This window comes from Acanthochromis polyacanthus, chromosome 8, assembly GCF_021347895.1.
Source record: "Acanthochromis polyacanthus isolate Apoly-LR-REF ecotype Palm Island chromosome 8, KAUST_Apoly_ChrSc, whole genome shotgun sequence".
Taxonomy (NCBI): Eukaryota; Metazoa; Chordata; class Actinopteri; family Pomacentridae; genus Acanthochromis; species Acanthochromis polyacanthus.
In genome coordinates, this window is record NC_067120.1 from 14894546 (window position 1) to 14921799 (window position 27254).

Here is a 27254-nt window from a genome sequence, read left to right on the forward strand (position 1 = left end):
TAGCCTGAATTCGTGCGATATATGTTGGTGTAGCCTGGTAGTTTTATTAGCGTCTGCACGTAATCAATAACTGACCGTCAAATCAAATTAATTCAGTATGGTTCAAAAACATTTTGACAACATTCATTAATAAATAACTGTTGATTTAATTGTACATCTAAAATAAAGTGCAGAATTTGAAAAAAAATAATGGCTGAACAACCTGAACCAACTAATATATATATATTCAACAATACCTAAATCTGAAAAAAATTAAACAATTGAACACTTTCACATTTTTTCCTGTCTTATATCACTCCCCTAATATCCCTGCTGCTTTATTGGAGAACTGAGCTGCTGATTATCCTGCCTGAATTTTGAATCATGGTCTTATCCCTTGCCTCCAGCTGTTTTCTGAATGCTGAGCTTACTTAGTGCTACAATGCAGAGACTTCATTGGCTGAGCAGAGTAATTGGTCTGTATGTTTCCTGAGCTGATAACCAATGCTGTGAACATTGGAAAAGCTGCACTGGAATAATAGAAGCGACCTGTGAAATTTTAAGTCCCCTTACAATTTACTGATAATTGTCACAGCCACTGGAGGTAATCAGCGCTGATGGAGGGCAGCTGCTGGTTTCCGCACCTGCAGCTCATCCAATCACCTCCAGGTGTGGGATTCGGTCAGTCACACTAAGAAGGCTATGGTGCGTGACTCAGGCCCAGCCGACGGTGCAGCCAGCGTTTCCCCGAGCCGTCCGCCAGATAGCGGGCGTGGACCTCCCTCCCCCCCACGGTATGCCAGATGGCCAGTCCACCCCTCGTGACAAGTAGTCATAAGTTATGACTACCTGTGTTTCTTTGTATTCGTATTTGTTACCTCAGCAAGTATGGATCTGTAAATAAGTTTATAACACTGAGTAGAGACAGAACTAAGAATTGCATTGCACTGATAACAATTAACCATAAGTGAAATTATTATCATCATTAGTAATATAACAAGAATATAAAAAACAAAAAAGGGATTTGGATCAAAAGATAAATGGAAACGACGAATAAAATTGTTTAAATGATAAACTATGTAATTTTTTTTGAATAGATGAACCAAGTGTCCTACAGAAGCTACATGCATTTTTAACAGTGTGGAAACCCTAAAGTTCTTCTCATTAATGGCTTAGTAACACAATAGTCATCATAATGTTCATGCCTCTTACATTTAGAAGATAAAGCTGGCCTTCATGCATGGTCATTTGGCTGTAGTTGGTGACCTCTGGCTGCAGTAAACACAAGCTCTTCTCTTCAACAGGATCTGTGTGATTTTGGGAAACACATGGAAAGTTTAAATACCAACGTCAGAGTTTCCTCCTCCGACCAATCAGAGAGCAGACGGTGTGGTTTGGCCCCGCCTCCGTCCTCCTGCGGCTGAGTCTGACGGTGTCATGAGGAGGTTTTAATACCGAAAGTGTCCTCCGCGACGAGCGCCGCTGAAATGGCCGCTGCGGCTACACAAGAAACACCCGCACTGAGCGCTGACAGCGACGCGACGCCCGCAGAGACAAACGAGGGCAACGGCGAGGAGGAGAACGAAAAGGGCCTCGCCGAACCGGAAACCGAGCAACCAGGCGGCAGCGTAGAGCCGAAAATGGAAGAGGAGGACGCGGAGGCCGGTGAGGAGAAGCCCGCTGCGGCGGCAGACAAGGCCGCGAGCGAGACGTTGACAGACGACGGTGCTGTAACAACCAACCGGGAGGAGACAGCCGCTCCTGGAGAAGCAGAGCCACGGCCAGAGGCACAGCAGAGCCCCGGGGATGGTAGCAACGAGACCAACACAATAAAAGAAGCCAAGGAGGAACCGGGGGAAGACAGCCGGTGTTCGGGAATGGACTGCGAAAAGAGCAAAAGTGTTTGTGAAGATGGTGAGAAACCCAGCGGAGGAGGAGGTGAGCTGGGAGACAAGAGACGACCGAGTGTGGAGATCTCATCCTCGGATGGGGAACCGTTGAGCAGGATGGACTCTGAGGACAGGTTGGTCTGCTGATTAGCGTGTTAGTGTGGTCCAGGTGTGGTGATGATGGTGCAGTAGCAGTCCTTATGTCCCATCTGTTAAGTAGAGCAGGATAACAATTGATTTTAATGAGTTTTTGCTTTTAATTGTTCAAACAGTCGTCCAACTATAACCAAAAATTGCAATCATCCTACCTTTGGCTCATTGACTAGTTGCATTAAAGTTCACATATGCTTTAGGATATACATAAATACTCCAAAAATTGTGTCTGATTTGGCTTTTTAAAATACACTTTTAAAAACTAACCTACATCTACTGCTAGATTCAAGATTTAAATAGCATGTACAATGTGTGCAATCATCCCATTACAATTGTGAAAGTTGCATTTTGGTCCAGGAATGCCTTCATAACTACATGTTATACCTCAAATTCACTGTATACTTAACCATGAAGGCTTGAACTCATATTTAAGGTGTGCACAAAGAGCAGTTCCACTTCCCGCAGCTTGATCGAAAAGAACTTTTTATTTCATTCGGTGCAGTGAAAGTCTAGCAACGAATCTGGCGTTAAAGCTAGCCAGGTTTGCTAGGAGCATTGAATACTGCAATCATAGATTTGATTTGGAGTGAGTCAAAGTGGCATGCATGGAAAATCAGTTGCAGCCGAGAGGCTTTCACGCATAGTGACTATGTAATGTGGCAAGTAATATCTGCACCTGTTCTTCGTAGCTGTGCAAATCCTTCTTTGTCTTATAACTGTGAAACTGTATCCCTCCCGTCTCTCTCTTTCTAACCGCCCTGTCCTCTCCTCTGTCTCAGTATCAGCAGTACCCTGATGGAGATGGAGAGCACAGTGTCCAGCGGGCGCTCCACCCCTGCCATGATGAACGGGCAGAGCAGTGCCAGCTCCTCCGGGACCAAGACACTGGCTTACCCCTGTTGCTGGGACCTCTGTCCACAGTGCTTCAACTCTAGTCCTGATCTGGCAGAGCATATCAGGGGAATTCATGTGGACGGGCAGAGGGGAGGGGTCAGTAGACTTAAGAAATGTGGACGACCTTCATGTTGATCCTCTTTATTCTGTCTGACTTATACCCTGGAATCGTAGCGTCCGTGTTTACTGTAGCCTAATATTACACATGCAGACAGCGAAGTCAAAAAGGGACAATATGCTGCAAGTGGACTGCACACAATGTTTGATAAAGAGAAGTGCAGCAGGAAGAAATGTGGAAAAGTTCAAAACAACACCTCCTCTCTATTTGCATCTCCTTTCCAGACATCTGTGCATGCAAGACTAACTTAGAAGCGTTACTCTATACAGTAATCTGTTCATTAGGCCTTCTAGTAATTCATTTCAGTCATCCTGATTGTGTTCTGAGTGCTATTATACAGAAGCAGTTCTATGAGAATTAGCATCGTGTTTTCTCTGTATACTTGTGGCCCTTTAAATGACAGCAGCACACTCGTTTAGGAGAAGAACAGCACGTCTTGAATTTCAGCTTAGAGCTGATGCAGTCGTGAAGTTCTCTACATCACTGAAAAACTACTGACTGCGTTTGTCTGACTTTAGCTGACTTTGACTTTGTCTGACTTTTTTTCCAGACTCTTTTTGAGAAGTGCGTCTGCCACTTTATTTTAAGTTGCTTTACAGTGTTGGGAAGTTGTTGCAATTGCTGAAATAGCAAGTTTTCCTGCAGGATTTTCTGTCACTGAATCGGGCTTTCCTCCATCTGAAAGGGTGTGCATGCATGTCTGCATTTGTGCAGCGTCAGTAGGAAGAACGACTCACTTCAACAACCTGTGTTTGGTTTTTAGCCACGAGGAGGTGCAGAAGTCTAGTTTCCTTTCAAACCGCTTGAATTACAATATACTGAAAGACTAAGGTTGAATTTTGCACAATGACACACAGAAATACTGCCTAATACAGCTTTACAGAGGTGCTTCAACTTAGTTTACAGTGTTATTAGTGAAACCACTTTAGATTCCTAAAATGCGGAAAGCTCTCCAAATGGCTGAATGCACCTCTAGTGATTCAGTGTACCGATGGAGGTAAAAGAAGAGTTAAAAAACCAAAACAAAACTTTTTCTGAACTGATCATTCCATTTTTGCTGATTTCTGGATATACGTTTCCGTCCACAATGCTGCAAGTAAATTAAAATATAACAAAATGTATCTGTTTAGCACATCTCTTTGAATGCAGCAGTGAACAAACATGACCTTGTTTTCTAAGCCAAGCACATTTTATTGCTCTGTTTGTAGCTAATGAGGTTTTATCTTTAAGTTGAAATGCACTGCCAGTACAAGGTTTTCCAAAAGAAATCGGCCATAACCGACATATGTTGAGATTTTCTTTTCTTTCTTGACAAATGCTAAAAATCATCCAAGGAAAATACAAGAGATATCAGCAAACATAAGAAATCACTTCAGCATCTTCTACCTGCACACTGCATCCGAGAAACCTAACCAGACTATGGAGAAATCAAAGTGAGAACAAGAAAAGTTATGCTTTAATGTGAGAATTCTGTCTTTGTCTAAGGTCAGTGTTATACCTTACGTCTCTGAAAGTATGCCAGATTCCCTTAGGGTACCAGGGATGTAAATTTTGCCGTCTGCCCAAATCTGCAAGAGCCCACATGGACCTCTATACATCAGCTCAGAATTTGTGTCCATGCAGCCATTATGCTAAAAGGGCAGTTAGGCATGCAATCAGCAGTGCTGTGCATGTGTAGAATAGGTAGGTGTTGATTGATAGAACACATCCTCCAAGTGGACTAGAAGTTACATCTCTGAGTCTAGCTATCTGTGTGTGTTTCTGCAGGGGAGTGTAATCGCAGCATAACAGTCCTCACCCAAACTATCTTGGCACATAATCTCTTTTTTTCGCTATTGTGTCTCCCTTTTTAATGCTTTGTTTACTTTTCTTTTTGTATGTAATCCTCTTTTCCTTTCTTTGTGTCCTTCTCTGTGTTGCTCAGGTGTTTGTGTGTCTGTGGAAGGGCTGTAAGGTGTATAACACACCGTCCACCAGTCAGAGTTGGCTCCAGAGACACATGCTGACCCACAGTGGAGATAAACCCTTCAAGGTAAAATCAAGACGTTCAAATATGTTGTGCACTTTTTGCTCTTCAGTTTCTTCTGCATTGTAAACATAGGTAATGTGTGTAGTATCAATATCTAAATCAGCTCATGCGTTTTCTTTGTTTCCACTTCGCTGCTGTAGTGTGTAGTCGGTGGCTGCAACGCCAGCTTTGCTTCCCAAGGAGGCCTGGCTCGCCATGTTCCCAGTCACTTCAGCCAGCAGAGCTCCTCTAAAATGTCCAGTCAGGCCAAGCTCAAGGAGGAGTCGCCCTCCAAGGCCGGACTCAATAAGAGGAAGAAACTCAAGAACAAACGCAGGTGCTCCTTACGTACGTACCTAACAGGCACACAAACTTACACGTTAATAAAATGTCTCTCATTGCGGTTTCCCCCTTTTCTTTGTTGTTGAAGATCACAGCCTGAGCATATTTTGAGGCAGTGCTCAGTTGTTGTCCTCAAACAAATGTTTTCAGCTTCCAACCTCCCACATCTCTTTGCTGGAGAAGCGAGAGCTGGACCACACACACTTACACCCACACGAGCATCAACATAAGCTTGAACCAGCTAGACAGACAGATTCTCCCCATGGTAATGCTCTGCTTTTCACAAGACTTTCCTTTTTACCAACTTTGTCTCAGCTGATGCAGGATATGACAGTGAGCTGCCTGGTGGTTAGATGGCCAGTGTTTACATGCTGTATACTCAGCTTTTGTTTTCAATTTCTACACCTCTGAATGTCTGTTCTGCGTGCCCTTAAATTAAAATAGTACCATGAAAGTGTAAAGAAAAGAGCTTTTACAAAAATATGTGTGAAGTCTGTATTTGTTACTAAAAATACAAATGGAGGAGGCAGTCTTCTGCTGTCACTATGAATCCCACAGCTCCTGTTAGTCTCAGTTTAACATTCTGGTGGATTTATTTGGTCATTAAAAGACCACACAAAAGGCTTAGGTTTATAGTTATGCTTGAGGTTATTTCAAAGCATATTTTCAATTGACTAGATTTTAATAGTGTTTACTTTACACTAACTTGCTTTAAAAAAAAGTAATGAAACTTTCCTGAGATAATACATTCAGGTAATTTCATCTCTTCTCACCAACTCTTTGCCACAAAGTAAATGTTCAGTTTTGACATACAGAATGTTATTTAAACATTGAGTTCCTGCAACTTGCCTCAAATAGAAAGTTTTATCTTGTCCTTAGCAACTTCCTGATGGTTTTTGTTTTTCTTACATGTTGCAGCTCTTGCAGACATTATTTTTGTGGAGCTGCATGTGTTTTTAGTGAGTCGCCTACAAAATTATAGCTGTCATATTTCCAAAAATGAGGATGTTTGGTATCTTAGTTATATATTAAAATGCAGCCCCTCATTCTTAGGGTTGAAACTTTTTCTTTTTTGTAATGCAGATTTAGATTGTTTGATTTAATATGATCTCCAATACATTTGGTTGCAGATCTTCAGACAACCTTTATATTCATGACAATCTATTCTTTCAAACACGTTTACACAAACATACTTTCTCTGTGATAGACATGGGATAAATGTTTTCTAAAAGCTTTAAATGCCAAGAGGTCAGAGTTTATTTTTCATGGTAACTAAAATATCAGTATTTAATTTGTTCAACTTTCAAAAAGAGTTAAATGATTTTTTTTCTGATGTGGGGCTGTTTTGTTGCCTTATTAGCAATTTCCAGTCATGACATGATTCTGAGGTCAATATGGTTAGTTACAGAAAGCTATGGAAGTTTGTCTTTATATATTAGGGGCCAAGTAGGAACCCTGGTATTATGTTGTCAGCTTTTTAAAATTTCTTATTTTACTTTCCTCTCATCGGAGTCTGTTCTTCTCCCCTTCCAGCGAGGCCCCACGACTTCTTTGATGCCCAAACTATGGACGCAATCCGCCACAGGGCCATCTGTCTCAACCTCGCCACCCACATTGAAAGTGTGGGCAACGGCCACAGTGTTGTGTTTCACAGTACGGTATGTGCTTTACTACTGTTTGTCTGGTAATTTTTGCCTCTGACTGGTTTTTTAACAGTATAATGGGTTTAAACACAACAGAGGAGATTCAGAAACAGCAGCTGAAAAATTACATTCTTCCTCCCTTGTTCTTTTTGTTTTAATTCCGATGCATTCCTCTGGTTTGAATTTGTGTAAAACAATAAATGTTGTTTACTGATCTTTATCATCTAGCTGTTTATGCTGAAAGGTTACAATGTACTCTACTAGAATGCAGTATAACCCAGAATGCTTAAAAAGAAATACCAGGCTTGTTTTATTCATTTTTAGACACCTTTATTGTTTGCCTTTACTGGATAGTTTTAGCAAAAATAGACAGGACATATGGAAAAAGAGCAGTAAAATGATGATTCCACCCAGGAATCAAACTCGAGGCTAAGCTTCTGAGTGCGTTTTCAACTCTGTAATATGTGCCCATACCACTTCACTATAGGGCCGCTTATGCGTCTGTATATTCAAAAGTGTTTAATTAAATTAATTTCTTTGTTAATTAATGTGATGTGCACACACATGTCCGGCCCAAGTGAACATACAAAACGCCAGCAATACTGTTTACCTGTCTAAAGACTCATTCAACCAGAAGAACTCATCAGAAAGCAGGGACATTTTCCTGAGTGACATAGCCTGAAATCATTATATAATGAACAATAAAATATGAAATGGACTTTGTCTTCACTTTCATCTAAATGGACACCAAACAAAGTCTATTCTCGTCATGGAAACTAATAAACCTGCCTCTTTGTGTATCTTACGTTGCCTTAATTCTATTGTGCACGCTGATACTTTTGGTTAAATTCTGCTTCCCATATAAATGCAGACATCTTTGTCTTCCTTATAGACAACAGGGGGCATGAAAGAGTCAGTTTAAAAGTGAGCCTCCAATCATTGCAGATTTTTTTTTTTTTTTTTTGTCTCCGTGCACTTGAAATGAACCTGTAGAAATGCCCCAAGGCTTGATGTTGTTTTTCTCTGAATCGGGCTTCACAGGAAAGACAATTGAATTGTTTTTGTATGTGCTGTTTGGTCCATTCAAAGCTCAGTGCATGATATATTATTAATGAACTATAAAGTACCTTTGCACCTTGGTATTGAGGACACATATAAGCACTCACACAGAAAACTATTTTTTCAGTAAAATACAAAAAAAAAAAAAAAAAAAAAATTCGCAAGGAACTGCTTCAAAACCTGAGTAAGGGATTCACTTTCAGATAAAGGGATGTTGCCATAAGATTTTTTTTTAGATTTGAGTGGTGTGATGTGAATAGCACTTTTGTTGAATGGCTGCTGTTCTTATGCAGTTCCACTAGGGAGCACTCTGTCTCCTGATCAAGACCCTTAAATCGAACGGTGGAAATTTTCATCAAAAGTGTTGAAAAACGTAAGGATCATCGTCTGTGGTCTGATCCTGCTTTATTTACAGGCTGGATATAATGCCCACAAACAGTCCCACTCACTTTTTTCGGAACTGTTTTCAATTTCATTTGTGAACAGCATATTCCTCAGTCGCTGACAGTAATAATTTTTACGCTGGTTATCTTAGGGCAGAAATTTGGCCTGTGTTTCCTGGCTGTACATTTTAACCCTTAAGATAACCGCCAAAAAATCCCCTGTGGTTCTCTATGTGTAGCTTAAACTGGTTTGGACCACATATGGCGTACAAAATCATACAACTATTGTTTTTGACTACAACTTGTTGGTAGAATCATGAATTATACTTTTGTCATAATAACAATCAATGTAATGAATGCTGATTCCCTAATGAACTCCTGGTAATTTTAACTGTGCTCACAGGCAGACAAAGATTAAAAGATACAATAGGAAGTTTAAATTTGTGTATGTGTAGTTGTGTGATACACTTTGATATTGTACAGGCGTCTCCAATGCAGACACATGCACATTCAGTATGCAACGCAGCCGTCCCTATTTTTCCAAGTAAATAATTTAAGCATCTCCAAAAATGTAGTGCTGAGTGCAGTCTAGGACAAACGTACTTTTGCCGTTTTTCATGTTAAAGTGTAATTAGTGTTGACATCAGTGTTCTCCTCGCTACAGTATTACCCTGCTGTTGGAACAGTCCCATTCAGCTCTTTTCTGCTCTGCTTCTACAAACCTCAGCTGCTCAGCAGCAGCCAAGAATTTAAAAACAAAAAAGTGAAGATAAGGCTTGGGAAGAGGTTAAAAGAGGTAACTGCATATTTGGACACAGACAGAGAAGGAGGAAGAGACAGTCAGGGGAGGGAGAGTAACAAATGGAGAGAAACGGAGACTTGGAGTGAGAGGACAAGGAGGTTAAGTGAAGGTCAGGGTCATGGAATCGGAAGGAGATCTGGCCAGTTGGGCATACATTTCCTTTCTTTAGAAGCCCTGGAGAATTGTGGTTTAGGACTGCGGTGCTGCGCCAGACCCCAGGCCCCAGTGGACCCTCCCTGGCCTGGGGAGATGGAGCAGAGCCATGGGGGTTCTGTAGCGTTTGGCCGGTGGGCCTGCTGACCCGCCAGAGCAACTCAGTCATGTTTATGATGGGATATTTTTGTTATTTCACCAATCTGCGTCATCCACAGCTTGAACCCCTGACTCTAGACAGGCACCCAGTTTTAGCAGGCCTGCCCTCCCCCGGCTTTGGCCCTGCACTTTTCACTGCCTTGTTTTGGAGCCACACTAATATTCACTGTTCACTCCCTATGTCGTCCTGCTCTTGCTCCCCCTCCCTTTCTATTACTTCCCTCCCTCTCTCTCTTACCTCCCTCCCTTGGGTTTATAGAGGATTAAGATCTGTCCCCTAAAGCACCAACTGCCATCATCAAACCACTCATCTCACAAATCACTTCATGCTGCTTGAACACAAGCCCACTTCTTTATCTGCAGCCTTTACGTACATGGTCATGGCCCTTTTCAAGTGTAGCTTTGGCTTGTGATTATTAACCTGGTGCTATGAGAAGCCTGAGGGCATAGGTTAGCAGCTATGTATTTTTAATTAAAAGGCTAGTAAAGCAGCTGGCTGGTGTACAGAGTCTTACCCGCAGGTCTTGAGACAATTGTGTAGGGTCCATTGCATCGAGCTCAGGAGCCAGACTTTCTGTAGCCAGTCTGAGAAATTGTATTTTCTCCTCCATGTGGATTTACTAAGCCAGAAACTGAAACAGATAAAGGGAGATAAGCAAGAACAAAATGAGATACAATACTAATTTATGAGGTGAGACGAATGCTCTGAAAAGTTGGGAAGGAGTTTTTACATCTCCCAAAAATTGAGTTGGAAATGTCAAAGAGGGGTCTCAAAAATATTTTAAGTTTATTTCAATTGGTCAAGACAAAACGTCTCGACTGACTGTCAATTAATTTGTGTTCATGTTTGTTACTTGCAGTTGAACACACTCACTGTGGACATTAATGTTGGCCAAAAATATACATGCAGTACATCAGCAACATTTGACTAAATGTTCCTGAACAAGTTGCACCTTGACTGAATGCTTTTGGTAGTAATCAACAAACGTCTGACTTTTGGTTGGATGTTTGACCAATTTTCTTTGTAGAACAAGGAGAGTTCAATTAAATTTGTTGGGCTTTTTTTTATATATATGGACCCAATCTTTAAGCAAAATCCAAACATTTTTGGTATAGTTGAGCTCAGAACTTTTGGAAGGCCAATTTAAGTCTTCTTTCAGATCTCTGTAAAGTGGCCACACCTCCCATTAACTTGTGCTTCCATAGAGTTGTTTGAACTGATGATCCGGGAATCTGCAGTTGTTTAGAAATGGCTCCAGGAGACATTCTTGACTTGTTTAAATGTATGATCCTCTTTCTTAGATCTGCACTGAGCTCCGTGGATTTTTCCATTGTACTGTGTGTTGGTCAATCTGAGTGCTGTCGAACAAATCCTTTTTATGTTGGCACAGACAGACTACCAGCTGTAGTCAATCATGATTACTATCAGGAAGCTAAGAGACCTTGGCCAGTAAAAAAGACATTTTGGAATGTTCAGCACTAGTGAATCAATAATTTAAATGGGCATATGTGTATTTTTGACCCCATGTTAATTAAAAAATTGTGCACTAAATTCTGTTTTTTTCTTTTAAATGTGTGTTTTACAATTAATCTGCCCTAAAAAAAAAACAAAACAAGCTTTTCCAAGAAATTACTAAAAGCTCAGGGATATTCATTCATGTGTTGTAAATCAAAGAGCTAAAAGAGATTTTTCAGTGCAGAGAACTAGAATACACTAAATGTATGTGAAGTAAGTGCAAGGCTCATTGAAATGGAAACATGGCTGTCAAGCGCTTGCCAAAAACTCTGCACCACATCACAGTGGTTGAGTGAAACGAAACATGAAACAAGAGAGGGCTGACCAATGGCCTCATACCTTCATGTTCACATATGTGCATCAGTGCACTGGTCCAGGAGAATGGCCACTGACATGGAAACACATACTGACTCAAATCTCCCCTGAATATTTTTTTCTTCAGACTGTCGCACTCAAAAAGGTTTAGACTTCACATCAGCAGTGTTTTGGTGATGTGTGAGATGCACAGGCTGTTTTTCTCAATTTCATCACTCGCACTATTACAGCAGCTTTGCTCTCCCTACTTGTTCTCTTGTCCACTTTAAGGAGTTTTATGCCTGCGCACTATATTAGAGACAAGATTCAATGTGGTTGATTTGGCTACTATTTACAAAGCATCTAGTAGACAAATGTTAAGGCACCCATCCAGCAGCAACACAATTCATCTCTGCTGACCTAGTGTAAATATTCCTTTAAAAAAAATGTTAATCAGTCAGTTACTAGACATGTTTGTGTCCCTTTTTTTTTTCTCAAACGTCTGCCGGACAACCTAAAAAGAAAAAAAATACAAATTCATCAGATCACCCATCCATCTGTCAGCTATATCCACTTACCCTTGAAGGTAGTGGGGTATCACATGAATAAAAGGGATTGAGGCTTCTTAAAATACAGATAATACGTGTTTTGTCAAATAATGGAAAGGTAGGAGAAGTTGTAAGATGAGGAGAGTGATTCTAGGTCTCTGTGTCTTATGTCTCAGTGGAGCTTCCTCCCTCCTGTCCTCAAACCAGTTTCCATCAATGCCAGAGTCGGTCCCTGGAGTCACAAAAATAATTTCAGATATTCATGTGCGTAAGCGGAGTTCTTCTCATGTGAGCTCATTCACTGTACTAAAAACAGACACTCACAAAAAAAGCCAATTGACGTAAGAAGCTATATCTGAGGCTATTTTTGACACTCCTGGTTATATTTCTTGCATTTCTTTTCCCTCCTGACAATATTTGTGAATTCCAGACCTGTTTTACTATAAACCAACACAGCATGACAGATAATATGTTATGCATAGAAAGAGCCAACTATTCAGGAAATCTGGTATTGTCTCAACTGTATTTTCACAAGAAGAGAAGCCTTGAAGTTTGTGGTTGTGTTCGGAGTTGAGAAGTTGAGTATTTAAGGCAGGTAAAAAAAAAAAAAGAAAAAGAAAATGAACACAGTATGACAGGTTACTGAGATAAATATTATCAAATGGATGCTGGTCTCCACTAAACACATTCCTGTCATAAGGCATCAAGCCTCTGGTGCTGACGTAATCCACAACAAGAGCAGTGACTTGTGACTTGATTACTGATTGTGTTACCCAATGTCTATCCTCTTGGCTCTCCAGAATGTCGAGTCCAGGTACTCCAACTCATACAAGCTAAACCTGGCAATTTTTGCAAATGTAAAACCACAAATTGGCTTGAAATTTACAAAATAGCTATAATATTTGAGTTGAATTATATGCTTGTGTGGATGTTTAGTGTTTACGTTTCCTTAGTGAAGGTAGCTCAATCGATGCTTGACTGTTTTTGTGCAGGTGCTAGCCAGAAGAAAAGAGGGATCTGGCAAGGTGAAGGTTCTCCTGCACTGGACACCCGAAGACATGTAAGTGAAATAATCACTATGGTATACTGTACATCTGGATGCTACCTAATGTAACCTCCAATAGAATGAAATACCTAAAAATATGTAGACACATCAGGGTTGGAAGTCTCTTAGGTTGTTAATTTAGTCTTTCAAAATTCATCTGTGTGTCAGTTACATATTTAAATTTTATTTCCTATAGAAGGAATCCCCCTCTGCCCTAGCTTAGATGTTCCTCTAGATTATTGCTTCCTCTAGAACAAGTAGGTCTATGTAGTCCATGCCTCAGTCTCCACTCACACCTCATCACTCACAGCAGATCAAGCACATTATTCTACACTACATTATGGCAAGTTGTAACATAAAGGGAAATCAGCAATATGTATTGAACCCGAAAACTGATTCTGAAGAAGTGTAATGATACAGAAGGCCCGACCCCACTACTGGACAGAATGATTCCTTACGTCTTTTAGTTATGAAACCCTGGTGTCCTCAATCCACGTTTTTAGAGAGTCTCATCAATATACTGCTTTTTTGAAGTGGAAACGCTCAGCCATGGCTTTGACTACCGATTTTGCTCATGATTGTAGTCGTCCAGCATATTAAACAAAACGCCATATGAACATGTTAATCAGGTAGAAACCCCCCCCCCCCAAAAACAGATTTTCACCAGAGGAGGTCTATAAGTACTCCCAACCCTTATGCTATACAGCTATTAACAGGCCACCGAATAATCTTAATACCTTCGACTTCCAACAGCAGAGGTTACTGGTTTTATCTGAACTCCAGTGAGCCTGAGGAACTAACTGTACCCCAAACTTATTCATATATTCAGTATTGGCAGTAAGAATCTGAACTCTGCGCAGACATTTCTGCTCACTGTGCATTAGAAATCCCTGAAGCTGTTGTAATAACCTCATCACAACAGATACTTTTGGGCCATCCTGCCAGATTATCGTGACTATCTGAAGTTGTATATTGTAGTTTAATCCTGGTGAAATGGGTTGATACTGATTTGAAATGCTGCTCAGTATTCCCTCTAAAGGGTTTGGATATGTGTCTTTCAACAGATTCATTTTTTTGATATATATAAATGCCTCTAGTGTACAAAAAGCAATTCATCACCACATGTACAAAGCTCCTCCACATATTTAACCATGTAAAGCCTGAACCTGTTGCAAAAACACTTCCTTTTTGAGCAGCAGGGCGCATACATATATAAGTGAACATCAACAGTGTAGGTGTATCCGTCTCCGGTAGTTTTACGATTCTCTTTTCCATCCAGTTGTGCAACATGGTGGCCTTCCTGCATATCAGGGCTTGCTATAAATCTTCCTGTCTTTTCTGATCTACTATTTGTTGTGGGGAACTCCTAGTAGGAGAAATCTAGGTCCCTGATAGTCTATATTATACCAGCTCCACTGTTTGAAATCATACTCGCATCAAATGAAGCTTAGGGTTTAACCATGATTATTAGACTTTATTCTCCTTCACTGTTCTAATGCTCACATTCATGTATGAAGCACTGATGGGGGAAGAGTGGACTTTGATTCAAAAGTCTGTTTTTGTAACTCTCTGGATCTGATGCTGGTTCTATGGCATCTGCTTGACCTTACATGAATAATCTTCAGACTGGGCCACTGAAGTCTTTTTAAACAGTGGATCAGCATTCACAATTGACAGTTAATGTAATAAATATCCATCACAGTATTTTAATGCAATGTCTGTATGAACTTGGAGGAAAAAAATTGTGTTCAGCTGCACACTGAGAAATATGTTGTTCCAACCAGCCCTTACCAGATTTATGCCTATTCCCAGCTTAGCCTCTCCAGTTTCAGCCTGCTAGAGGTGAACACTGGAACCCCATTAACACCAGCTCAGTAAAGCAATTGGGCAGAAAGGTAGGCAGGCTTTACTCTCGTAGAGGGAGGGCTTCACTGAACGCTGTGATTCTCAGCAGGGCCCTTGCTCAAGGGAAGCTCCCACCACACTTCCAGCTCTCCCACACTCCCATTAAAGGGTTTGACTGCACAGCCTCTGAAGAATGATCAGAGAGGAAGAATGAGAGGAGAGAGAAAAGGCGGAGGAGTTGGAAAATGAGAACAAGGAGGCAGAAAGGGGAAAGAGGTGCATGAAGAAAAGAGAGGGGAAGAGCACAAGGTCAAAGGAGGCAAAGAATAGGTTGGAAAACGAAGATAAAAATGAGTTTGGTGAGAAGAAAAGCAAAGATGGCACTGGACAAAGAAACTGAGATGATGCATCATGAGGCAGCTTCCAGCAAACCTCCAGCTAAACCTTTGTTCTCAGGTTTCTACCATTTCATCCTCCATTCCTTCCTCCGCTCCTTTCATTTTCCCATCTCTGATTCACCTCGACAGTCTTCTCTTAGCGCTGCATGTGGGAGTTTAATCTTTCCGCAGAAAGAAATAATGGGCGTGGGGGAAAGGAAGAGAAAGATGAAGTTTGATGATCAGGAAAGACTTCTCAGATTAATTCCAAATGCAGAGACAAAGATGGAGATTGATGCTGAGACTCAAAGACAGATAGAGGCAGAATGGATGAGGCAAAGAATGGGGGAGACAGAGATTGGAGGAAAGTGAGAAATAGGAGTGGGAACAAAATGGCTGTGGGAGAGAGAAATGTGAGGAAGAGGCAGAATGAAAGTAGAGGGAGTGAATGATGAGGAAGGAATGAAATAGAAAGATAGAAGAAAAAAAAATGAGACTGCTTTATGGCTTGGACCATGCAGGAGAAATCAGTAACACTGAGTCATACGGTAGATTTGCCCCACGGCAGACAAATGTTCCCGTCATTAATGCACATAATCAAACCATAAAGGTTAGGGGACGGAAATAGACAGAAATGTCTTAAACTGTAAGGATGACTTGATATCTCCTAGCAAATAAAGGTTTACTAGAGTATTACAAAGTGTGTTTGCATGTACTCCATGTGTCTTTTCTGTAATGTGTGTCCTGTAATTGCTTCTCACCTCGAGCCCTCAACTGTTTTTTTTTTTTGTTTGTTTGTTTGTTTTGTTTCTCACTGACTCAGTGGCAGATTTCATCAGCTGTGGATAGCGAGCTCATTAGCTAAGAGTAGCCCATGATTTCTCTGGAAACTTCATCGAATCATTTCCAGCAGACCTGCTTGAAAACTATTTAAACAACAGATCTTAGAGATCATAAAAGCGCTTGATGGCTACATACATGTTTCACTAAAAGACTGACCAGTTAATGATCCACTCATTAGACTTGATAATAGCAACAAATTTGATTGTGGAGTCCCTTTCAGACATGCACTCCTTTGTGTTAATGTGAATGACTACCCTGCTCACTTTTCTGTAAAAATTGTAATGACAGCCTTACTAGGTCAGACCAAGTGACATTTGTGTTTCACATTTGACATAGCACAAGTCTGAATTTCACCCAGTCACATTAATTTATAAGCAGCCTTGTCCATTTTTGCATGAATGACAGATATTGTGTGAGAACCATGGCTCTCTCTGACACTGTGGTGGATGTATCTGAAAATAGACATGAGGGGCATGAGTGGAAAAGGCCTGCATCTAAATTACAGAATGCTTTTAGTTCAACAGGTTGATAAAGCCAGCAATGCTCGATATCTTGTTTGAAAAGGACTTCAGTAAGTCCTAATACTACAAGGAAAATGTAAGCTTGGAACGTCCTTCCCTATAACCCTATTTGACTGCTTTGTTACACATTTGTCCATGGCTTCAAATATTAATTTTTCCTTTTCAACAATGAAATGGAAAAAGATTTTAGGATGAAAACTGATATTTTTGGTAACTTTGCTGCCTTTGTAGAGATGTAAGCTTCTAAGAACTGGACACAACTGCTTCACTGAGATATTTCTGTTTTGAGACAGAGATGGTTGGTGTGGAGTGTCATATTGGTAAAGTCAGTGTTTAGTTTGAGTTTAATGTCCTGTCTGACAAGTAATATGTATTTAGTTAGCCATCAACTGTCATGGCTGTCAACACTGAAGTCAACATCAAGTGCTATACTGTGTGTTTCTCAGTCAATGATTAGCCGTGTGAATGTGAGAAGTCATGTTTATTAATGCTAGAGCAAGCCATTCACTTTCACACTGACACCCATTAACTTCATTTGGATTAATGAGTAACTGATTAACATGAACCATTCTGAACACGACTCACCAGCGGGTCACTGAAGAGGAAGAGAGTGGTGGGAGGGCTGGGAGAGAGAGAGAGAATCATAATTGCTGTCTAAGCTTTGATGGATGGGTGAATGGATTCCCCTGCATGCAGCTGATTGTTTTAGAATAACAAACACTGACGGTGAACGCTTCGAGCTTCTGGATCCAAACTAGCACATTGTTTAGAACAAACGCTGCTTATCTTGAACGACATGGTTTATCACTTAAACCTTTAACTAGTTTGTGAATGTAGTTACCTTGCAAAAAATGATATACTTTATATACTGTACTATACTGTTTTGAACAAAATGCTTCAAAAATGGATACAACCCTCAGACACAGCCTAAGCATTCAATAGTAAAATCTAATAAGTCTCAGTTTCCCCGTGTGACAGGTCTGAGCACATCACTGTGAGGGGGGGGGCAGTGTGAACTTTTGTTATTCATATACTGTGTTTCTGTCTAAAGTATTCAGTATGTAAATGGGAAAGAAGTCTCAGAGAGCTTTGTCACAATTTGGCAACTCTAATTCAGCATGCAGAATTAGGGCAGAGATCATGGACCTCTAAATACAGTAATCGACCTCAAGTGACATCCATTCAAAGTAAGAAAATGCTTTCCCTGCTTTGTGTGTCTTTGATCGTAGAGGAACAGAAGCATTTGAATGACTGAATGTAATTTGGTTGAGCAGACAAAGTGAGTCAGTTGTAGGCCTATATATGGCCAATTTCTATTGCTTAATTGCTTTCCTTGTGCGAAAACAGGGAGTGTCATTTTGTTCTGCTTCATGAGCAGGTACATAATAGCCTACAGAAAAGAGAATAAAAGTAGTAGTGCACGACAACACTTCTCGTAGCTTATAAATGTGTTGTAAAACATTAGCTGCTATTTTTGATATGATTTGATAACACAATGTTTCTCAGGTTGAAACATTTACATATGAGCACATTAGTCATGTAAGCACAGACATCGATCTCATGCACAAGAATTTGCTAAGCAATATCTGGCTCTACCCTTAATTCACCTAAAAAAAATTAGTTTTTTGTATCTTCTGCCTGCAGACATGAAATTTTGTGAGATAGTCACAGTTAAAAGAAGCATTTCACACAATGCCACTGAACTTAAAGCAGCTGCAGGCAGTTGAAGATAGCAGGCAAGAAAAAGCAGTCTGAATAGCAGTCACCTCTGAAACTCCATTACATGCACATTCTTTCACATATTTCTGTCTACATGCGTGGTTGTAGGCATGCATACAGATCAGATAACATTTGTATAAAAGTCCATTTTGATGTAACTCCATGTTCCTCCAATTTGAATATTCCCCATGAAAATTAGCACCTGTATTAACTTTTTGTATAAAAATGTTTTACTAAGCCGTTTCCATGAGGCGTTTTGAAATGCAGTCATAATGGCGAACAGTTGTCTGTTGGTATGATGGTAAATAAGTTGTGGAACACTCTAGGCCGCAGTTAGGCAGTCCATGAAGCGGCTTTATGAGCCCGCTGTCCTCTGCTTTGCAGTATGATCCCGTCTATAAGGACACTGAACTCCTACAGTCATTCCTGTTGAGTTCCACATAAAGCTACTTTTCAGTGATTTGATAAACGCTTTGCTGCTTTATGATTAACTTATTGCGCCTGTCACCACTGGATGCTCCAAGGCCTGGAGCCAGCCATCAATTCAGAGTTGAGGACTAGGCTTCAGTCAGACGGGCACCATCAGTAGTCCTTTCCACACAGGCCTCACTCACATTATATACATTTGTGGCTCCTAAATAAACTGTGTCTTGCATGTGTGTGGGTAAGTGATATGAACACTTTAGTGTATGTGTATATCCATGACACGTGTGTGACATGCTGACCCCCCTGTGCACCGCTCCTGTGTGTTTCCCATGCATCAGCCTGTAATAACTCATCGGTACCACAGCACACTCATCGGGATATGTTTACGGTCACTCTGAAGTGGGACGTGCATGTGAGAGTGCATGCACACAGACACACATGAATGTTTACTGCGTATTTAACACTCTACAGGCCCTCCTCTGTCATTTGAGGTTTGCTTTGGACAGTGACACTAACTTGAGGCTAACACAAACTTTCAAGCTGCTTTGAAGGGGAATGCTTCTTGTCTTGTCCCTGCCTCTCCTCAACTTCCTCTCTCTTCTCCCACCACCATTAAAGGGGATAAAAACACTTTAGGCATACACTTAGTGTCACACTTTCTTTGCTTTTACTAAAATTAGGAAAACTATGTCCAATTTGTGCACTTCCATAAAGAGAAAATTAGCATCAAAAATCCTTTTTTTCCCCTCTTGTAAATGCAAGACAGAGTTTTCTCTATTTACATGTGCATTAATAAAGTTAAAGAGAAACACAAATTACAGCTTGTTCATAACTCATATTTATGGCTTAAGACTGCCATTGGGTGAGCAATGACAGATGTCCTTTTCATAATAAGCCATCCATTAGCTGTACCTGCTTTATCCTGCAGATGGGCACAGGGAGCTGGAGCCTATCCCAGCTGACATTAAGCAAGAGGTAGGGTACACCCTGGAAAGGTCAGCAGTCCATCACACAGCCAGCACAGAGAGACAAACAACCCTGCACACTCACACCTACGGTCAATTTAGGATCACCAATTGTATTCCTATGTATGTCTTTGGACTGTAGCAGGAAAAGTACCTGCAGAAACTCCAGGCAGAGGGAGAACATACAAAACTAGACGAGCCCTCAGTAGAGGGCAGAACCGAGCCCTCTGTTGGCGAAAACCCTGTCCTCCTTATACAACTGATGCAATATGTATCAATTTTGATCATCGTATGCATCTCCCTCTCTACTTGATCTGCTGACCTGTAACTCCACAACTGAGCAGGGGACCTTAGACTGATCTTCAGTGCCAAGTTTGATTTTCCTGACTTCAGCGGTTGCAGAGATATCGGACCGGACATAGCCACATACATACATACATACTTACCCAGCCAGATACCGCAACGAATGCAATAACCCCGCCGACGTACCCGTTGGGCATGGTTAATAGAATACAGAAAGGCCCATGCCAACAAGCAGGTTTGAACCCAGAGCCTACTTGGAGGCAACTGTGGGGTCCCGTATACCTAATTAGTATATTTTGTTTTATTTTCTTTGCAATCATAGTCTGTCATTATGCAGTAGTTTGATATGCACTGGAATTGCACATAGTTTTCAAAACTGTAAAATTTAGTTGAGCTCAATACATCAGTTTAAATGTTCTTACATCAGTGACCAATTGTCACTTTGATAAGCAGAGGGTGAGTTGGCCTTCTGAGTCATATATGACCAGCTGTGTTTTGCTCTGGGTACTTGTACACTTGTACTTCATGTGTGCACATTTTTGTTGAAATAGCACTGTCTTTGATCTGCGTGCGCATGTTCATTAAAAGCCACAAACAGACAGAAATCCCTATCTGGGGTCCAGATAAACATCTAGTCAAGCTTAGGTCAGTAGTTACTACAGATTTGTCTTTGTTTAACGGTGATACCTTAAAATATTACTTTAATTTAGCAACACAGGTGACATCCTTCTCGATTTCTAGTACACTGCTGAGGCTTTCTGAGCATTAAGGTATTTACTAAATTGCCTCATGTAGCTAACACCAGCTTCCAAGCACTTAAACATGCTATAAAAGGATTTGCCGCCACTTAAGCGTGTTGTTTTACATCAACATGGGCCCCTTTCCTTTTTCCCCTCTCTATTCACTTTTTCTTTTTTCGCCTCGCTCTGTCTTTTCCTGTCCATTTGTCAGTCTTACATCACTTTGTTCTCTTTTGTTCTTCACCTCTACCTTCAGCGGTGCTACAGATGAAGCGCTACCTGCACACGATCCCACTGAATGGACTGACTGGGCATGTGAATGAGTGATTTGGCTGGGCGACTGCCCGCTTGCCAAACTGCTGCCTGCAGTGTGTGTGTGTGTATTTGTGTGTGTGTGTCTCTGGGGGCTCCTGTGATGACGCACATAGTGACGGGGGAATGCTGGGGGTGGAGACGAGGAGGTGGGGGCTGGAGGAAGGAGGGGAAGTGCAGTCGACTTGCTAAGCTCTTTGTTTCTTTCTTTTGCACCTCGACTTGCCACGCCAGTGCTCACACACTCCCAGCTTTCACAGGGGGATCACACTGTTGTGTGTACAGTAAGGGACCACTGAACAGTACAGCACATCATGTGTGTGCCTGTCACTTTCCTATTTTCTAGTTTCTACAGGGAACAAAATCACACTGTTCTGATTTTAATTTGCCATGTATCTTACATCATTTTTAGATTAATCATTTGATATCGACAAAAAAAAAGTACTTGCGTGCATGCCCACACAAAATCGGATCAGTCCAGGAGAGAGAGATTTGCTTTGTCCTCTGTTTGTGCTGGTCAGCTCCCTTGTGTGCATGTGTGTCGGTTCCAGTGTTTTGGTCAAGGCCATGTCACTTATGGAAATGTGCTCAGCGTTCAGAGGAAGGTGTTAACATCTCTCATTCAGACTCCATCTCTTACACCCTGCTCCATTCAACCCTACTCCCACTCTGTCCCCCTTTTCCTCTCCCTCATTCTTGTTAAGCCTTGAAGCCAGACCACATGTCCTCCTTCTGCATGTGTGCATTGTCTTGCAGACTACCTGACGTGTGGGTGAATGAAACCGAGCGATCTCAGCTGAAGACTAAAGTGGTGCACTTATCCCAGTTACCACAGGACACGGCTATGCTGTTAGACCCAAACATCTATCGGTGAGTGCATGACTGTTCCAGCGGCCTCTTTGTGCACGTTCACAGACACAAAAGCCCATAGTGCTGCACATCTGTTTCCCATGTGCAAATATTATCTAATTATCAGTAGGATTCATTGTTTGAATCATTACCGAAACAAAAGAAAGTGTTTAAGCTTTTGCCTCTGCTCTCTACACCTGTGTGTGCACATGAATGTTCTTCCAGCAGGTGGCACCAACTCTCTCATTTCAGCATTTAGATTCATCATGTCTCAAACAGAAAAATTTATTTTTTTGTCTGTCTGTAGGAAGGAGTAGACTGTCTACTGTACAACCTGATTAATGACGTCAGCTATTGGCCACAGTCAGCTCTAACTGCTGATTTGTCAGAAATCAAAAATGAGTCCCTTAGGAGATACTTAAGTAGAAGGGGTTTCTGTCACTTTAGATATATTGAAACTGCATTTTACCTGTATATATGTGATCAGCTGATAAATATGAGGATAGAATGTTAGCTGGAGTCATTGAAGCAATGAAATTCATAGTGTTTGTTTCAAAATTGAATTGATCCCATTAGAATTTTCTAATACTCTAATCATTTCTTGCCACTGTGCAAATGCAACTCAAAAGCTTATATTTTCTGTGTCTTCACATTTACCACACACCACTAAACATTAGCTATGATATTATTTGAATCCCGAGCAGCTCTGCAAAGACCAGTGCACTCGTCACTGAGATGAGAAAACAAGGTTAACTTTATGGCACACCATAAAATGCTGAAAATGAATCCTGAAAGAGGAACAATGTGCCTAAAATAACAGAGTGGTCATCTTACCAGAGATATATGGCTCACAAGTGTGCTAATCAGCACACAGGCTGACTGATTTTAATTTGACCTGAAGGCTCAGTAACTGCAGGAGCTGCTGCTGGACTCTGGTTTCATAGTTGAATATAACCGTCAGCACCCAGCCAATTTATGTCAAGGTTGTCCTAATGCATGAAATCCCAAAACAAATGTGGTGGTTGGTGCCTTTGGCAGTGTTGGTGGTGTGTTTTGACCCCTGTACATGTAGACAGACACTGATATAGTGGCAGTTTAAGTTTATATTATTTCACCAGTGTTTCCAACTTAAAGTCATATTAGAGTGAAATCAGCTCAAACTCATGACCATGTTGTATACTAAAGATGCTGTTGCACACCAATCTTACATTTTTTTTGTCTTTTCAGAGCACTTCCTCAAAAGCGACTGAAACGCAGGTAAGCTAAACTTACTTAGACCTGTTTACCATTGAGGTATTTGTTACCTGTGGATAAAATATATCCAAACTGCAAATGCTCAATACAGGATTCAAAGTAGCTACTAGATAAGAATATAGTTTGTAGGAGTCATACTGCCCTGTTTTCTACCCATATACACACACTAAAAGTATGGATAAGAACTGAATTAACTTCATACTGGCAGCTAATGTCTTCGAGCTGTACAAGTTTACATTTTTTCATTCAGATAAAAAACAGAAAACCTCTTTGGTAAATTAAATCAAAGCACCTGTTACTTTAATGCAAATTCAATTTCCAATGGAAGTGTTTAATGTATTTTTAATAAAGGGCAGTGTTTGAATCGTTTGTAGCCACAATGGTGCAGTCACGGATATACAGAAAGCCTAAACAGATGCATAAAAGATAGATGTGTGAAGCATTGGTGTCACAACATTGCTATCTTTTATCAACATTCGTGCACAGCCTTTGAAGTTTACAGTGGGGCGTACGCAGACAACACAGTGCTGCTGCATTATTCCTGCTTTTTAACTCAAACTTTAAGGCCACATGTTTTATGCTGCAGCACCATACGCAGTTAAAATTCCCTAGTCTTTCTGTAATTATGTAGATCAAATGATGCCGATGCATCCACAGTGTTATAATGTTCGCGCATCTGTGGTTTTACCCGTGACTCTAGCTCTCCTGTGGTGAAACATCATTGCAGAAGAATACTTTTCACCCACAGTTTCACGGTTCCTACGTACCATGAAGCCAGTTAACTGGAAAACAGACCATTTTGAAGCCATGAACTTTGGCGTTTCCTCGTCTCACTCAAACATTAGGTCATATTTGGACACTGTTTATTATTGCAATAATTCCGTCAGCAGCAAAAGCTACTCTTAAAGCTCCAAAAGTGTAATGTGTGTAGAGGAAGTCAGCTCAGTGTCTGAACATCCAGGATGAAGCCAGTTTTTTTTTTATCCTGTAATCTCTCACGTAACAAACAGAGAACAACTCATTCTCTCCTTCTCTGTGTCTTTCTCTCCTGTCTTTGTGCTCAGCCTGTAAGGAGTCATCTGTGGACTTGATACTTAAGGGGAAATCCTTGTTCATGGGAGTTTTATCTGTATGGGATGGGACGCTCTTCATCGGTCTCTGCTGAACGGGGGGAGTGAAGTGTCGATAAAAGGAAGTAAAACTTGCCATGCTGCAGTTCTCCTTTTTTCCCTCCTCAGTTTTCTATATCTAAAATGACTGTTGTAGCCACATGTGGTGTAAAATGGGACTGAATATTTTCTATTAGTTTGTGTTCATCAAAACTTAAATGAATGTTTTTTTTAACAAGCACCAAACTGAAAATAGTCTTAATACCCAATAGTGTAAAAAAAAAAAACTGTTTTGTGTAAGCTTGTCAGATAATACAGCATATTTTATAACTGTTTTGTGTAAAATATTTATCCAGATTTGTAACTTATTTTTATACCATGGAAATGCTGGTGTACTGTGGATTTTTGTGAAGGTTTTGAAAAGAACCGTATTTACTGTGATAATATATGTTAACTGTCGCTTGTAGGGATACTTGGAAATTTTTTAACTGTAATTACATTGTAGGTGACACAAGTCTTAACAAATGCTCTTATTTATGCTTATTGAATGCCGTACTGTTAACTGTGTGTATGACAGTGAAGCGTGAGGTTGTGCCAGTCATGTCAGAGTTGTATTCGGTGCGATTCAAACTGTTATAGGAGCAATAACTCAGTAGTTCACGACACTACCGTGTAGCTCTTAATCTTAACCAGTCTGTCGACAGTACACCACACAATGACTGACATCTCAACGGACATTAAAAAAGTTTTAATCACATCGACTTATCTGTACTCCCACCTCCTCTCCCCCAAGTAACATGAACTGTGTATTTCATAGTTATTATGATAAATTTACATTACTGCTATTTAAGCACTTAACAATTATTGTTTAAAAAGTTGTGTTTTCTACTCTATATGGTGTCCCTTTTTGGAAATGAAAAATTGTGTTTGTAATAAAATCGGGGAAAATGACAGAAGTTGAAGATCCTAACTTGTTTTGTACAGAAGAGGACTCGTGATGTTGAAATGTTCTCAGAGGAGCAGTGCATCCGCTGTGGTGTGAGTATAGTATGGAATATTAGTTCCTTATGTGTGCGTTGGATGGATTGGCTGGGTTATTTGGCGGCCATTAACAGAACAGCTTTGGGAACACGCTGTGGAGGAGCTAATGAGTGGGCCAGCAGGCCAGAGCTCCTGCCAGCCTCAGCGATTGGTGAATATGCCTGCAGAGCAAACTGAGTTCAGGGAGAGGTCTGCTACAATATGGCCGTCCTGCTCTTCAGCGTATCATGCACTCGTGTGCTCACATACAAAATTCATTTGGGACTCCAGCATGGGATATAATGAGGCTTTCAGGTGTTGTTCTGCTGTCCTAAGGGAGTAAGCACTGAAGGTTTGTTGGCACCATGTTGTTTTTGTGTGCTTTGCTTAATGCCTTCCTCATCTCTGCAGTGCTGTGCAGCAACTTATAGAACTGTTTGTTCGCAAACTGATAACGGATGATTGAAAGAAATACAGACAACACATTTTGGGATCAACACAAAAATCATTGTAGAGGCACCACTACACCAACGTTTTTGGGCTGTAACTCACAAACCCTTTTATATAGAGAGAGAAATGTATGTTTCCCATATTCTTGGATCGAGATACATTTAAAGCAACAGTATTAATTTATTTTGCTGTCATTCTGATTTTAATTTCTTGTCTGACAGAGTTGAGCCAGTTGTCATATCTGTGTCTTTTGGATGTTGCTATCACTTGTCAGAACTGTAATACTCCACACTGTAAGCAAAATAATGTGTCGGTGAAAATGATTAACCCAAATGCAAGCAATTATGATTATTAAAAGGAAGAATTGGCCAGTGTTGATGAAAGTCCAGTAAGCTTTACAACGGCCCTATGAGGCCAGTGTAACTTTCAAAACCCTTTTACACATCACCATTTTTTAAACTTTATATTCTAAGCGATTGGTTTTTTTTTGTTGCCAAATTCAGTTTAATATAAATAATGAGAGTTCAGAATTAAATTAAGTCACATTTATTCTATTTGAACAGCCTGAAATTGCATTCAACACCCAGTTATTTTTCCTTGTAATGGGGAATAGCTCTAAATTCATTGATCAACAGAAAGTTCTCAATAATACGTCTGAGTTAAATAACATACAAATTCAACAATTCACGTCCTTGTGGCGGCAGGAAATGTGTTCTTGACAGCACCAATTAAAAGTTTTATTTCATCAGGCACAGGGTATTTTTCCCTGTTTCTTTCGAAATTACTGTTCCTTTATTGTCACTTTATCAATTTATAAAGATTTTCCCCAGAAATCCGCCAATGCCCGCTCAGACCTGAAGACATGCCACATCCTTGACCTGGAAACCTAGAATTTGGTATTATTATAAATGACTTTTATACAGTGTCAATGATATTCAACTTTGGAGGTATTTCAAGGCCTAATAATTCTTGCTGTTGGATTGGATCTCCATGTTTTTTTTTAATGTCTTCATCTCTCTGACGCATTGTATTTCCAGGATTTCCCACAAGTGATTATTTGCAAGATGTTTTGAATAAAGCCGTAGAACCAAGTTTCCAAGGTTTGTCTGAAGCACCACTCCAGAAGTGACATCAGTTGGAGCGAACAGATTGATAGAAAGACTGGCAGGCAGATTTAGAAAACGGACAGTAGCTCTGCCTGCAGACCGTAATCCTGCCTCAGCCCGCCTGGGAACGCTTGGTTGCTACCCTGAAGTGACGTCTGTTCACTCAAACCATGAGATGAGTTTCCCTCCTTCATCTTCTCCTCCTCTAAACACCCGGTATGATGCCAATCCCTTTGCCTCTGTCTTCACTGCGAAATCCCAGATAAACAGTTTTTTGTTTTTGGATTAATCACAGCGTGTTTGCAGACATGAAGTTATTCATTCGTTATTATCAATCTTAGAGGAATGGAAGCACTCCCTGTACTCTGACATGTGAACCTCATTAAGCGGCTCCATTAGTCATGTGTCACTGTATCTGTAAGTGTTGCCT

General features: G+C 40.6%; 1 protein-coding gene across 1 annotated transcript; it reads left to right on the forward strand.

Annotated features, from left to right (window-relative positions):
• Positions 1-1363: 1363 nt before the first annotated feature.
• LOC110952786 (zinc finger protein aebp2) lies at positions 1364-25204 on the forward strand. Its single transcript, XM_022196510.2, has 9 exons — positions 1364-2002; positions 2801-3011; positions 4958-5065; positions 5203-5389; positions 6917-7041; positions 12933-13000; positions 21793-21906; positions 23113-23142; positions 24204-25204. The coding sequence occupies exons 1-9, from the start codon at positions 1467-1469 to the stop codon at positions 24208-24210; spliced, it is 1386 nt and encodes a 461-aa protein (XP_022052202.1). The 5' UTR covers positions 1364-1466; the 3' UTR covers positions 24211-25204.
• The last annotated feature ends 2050 nt before the right edge of the window (positions 25205-27254 follow it).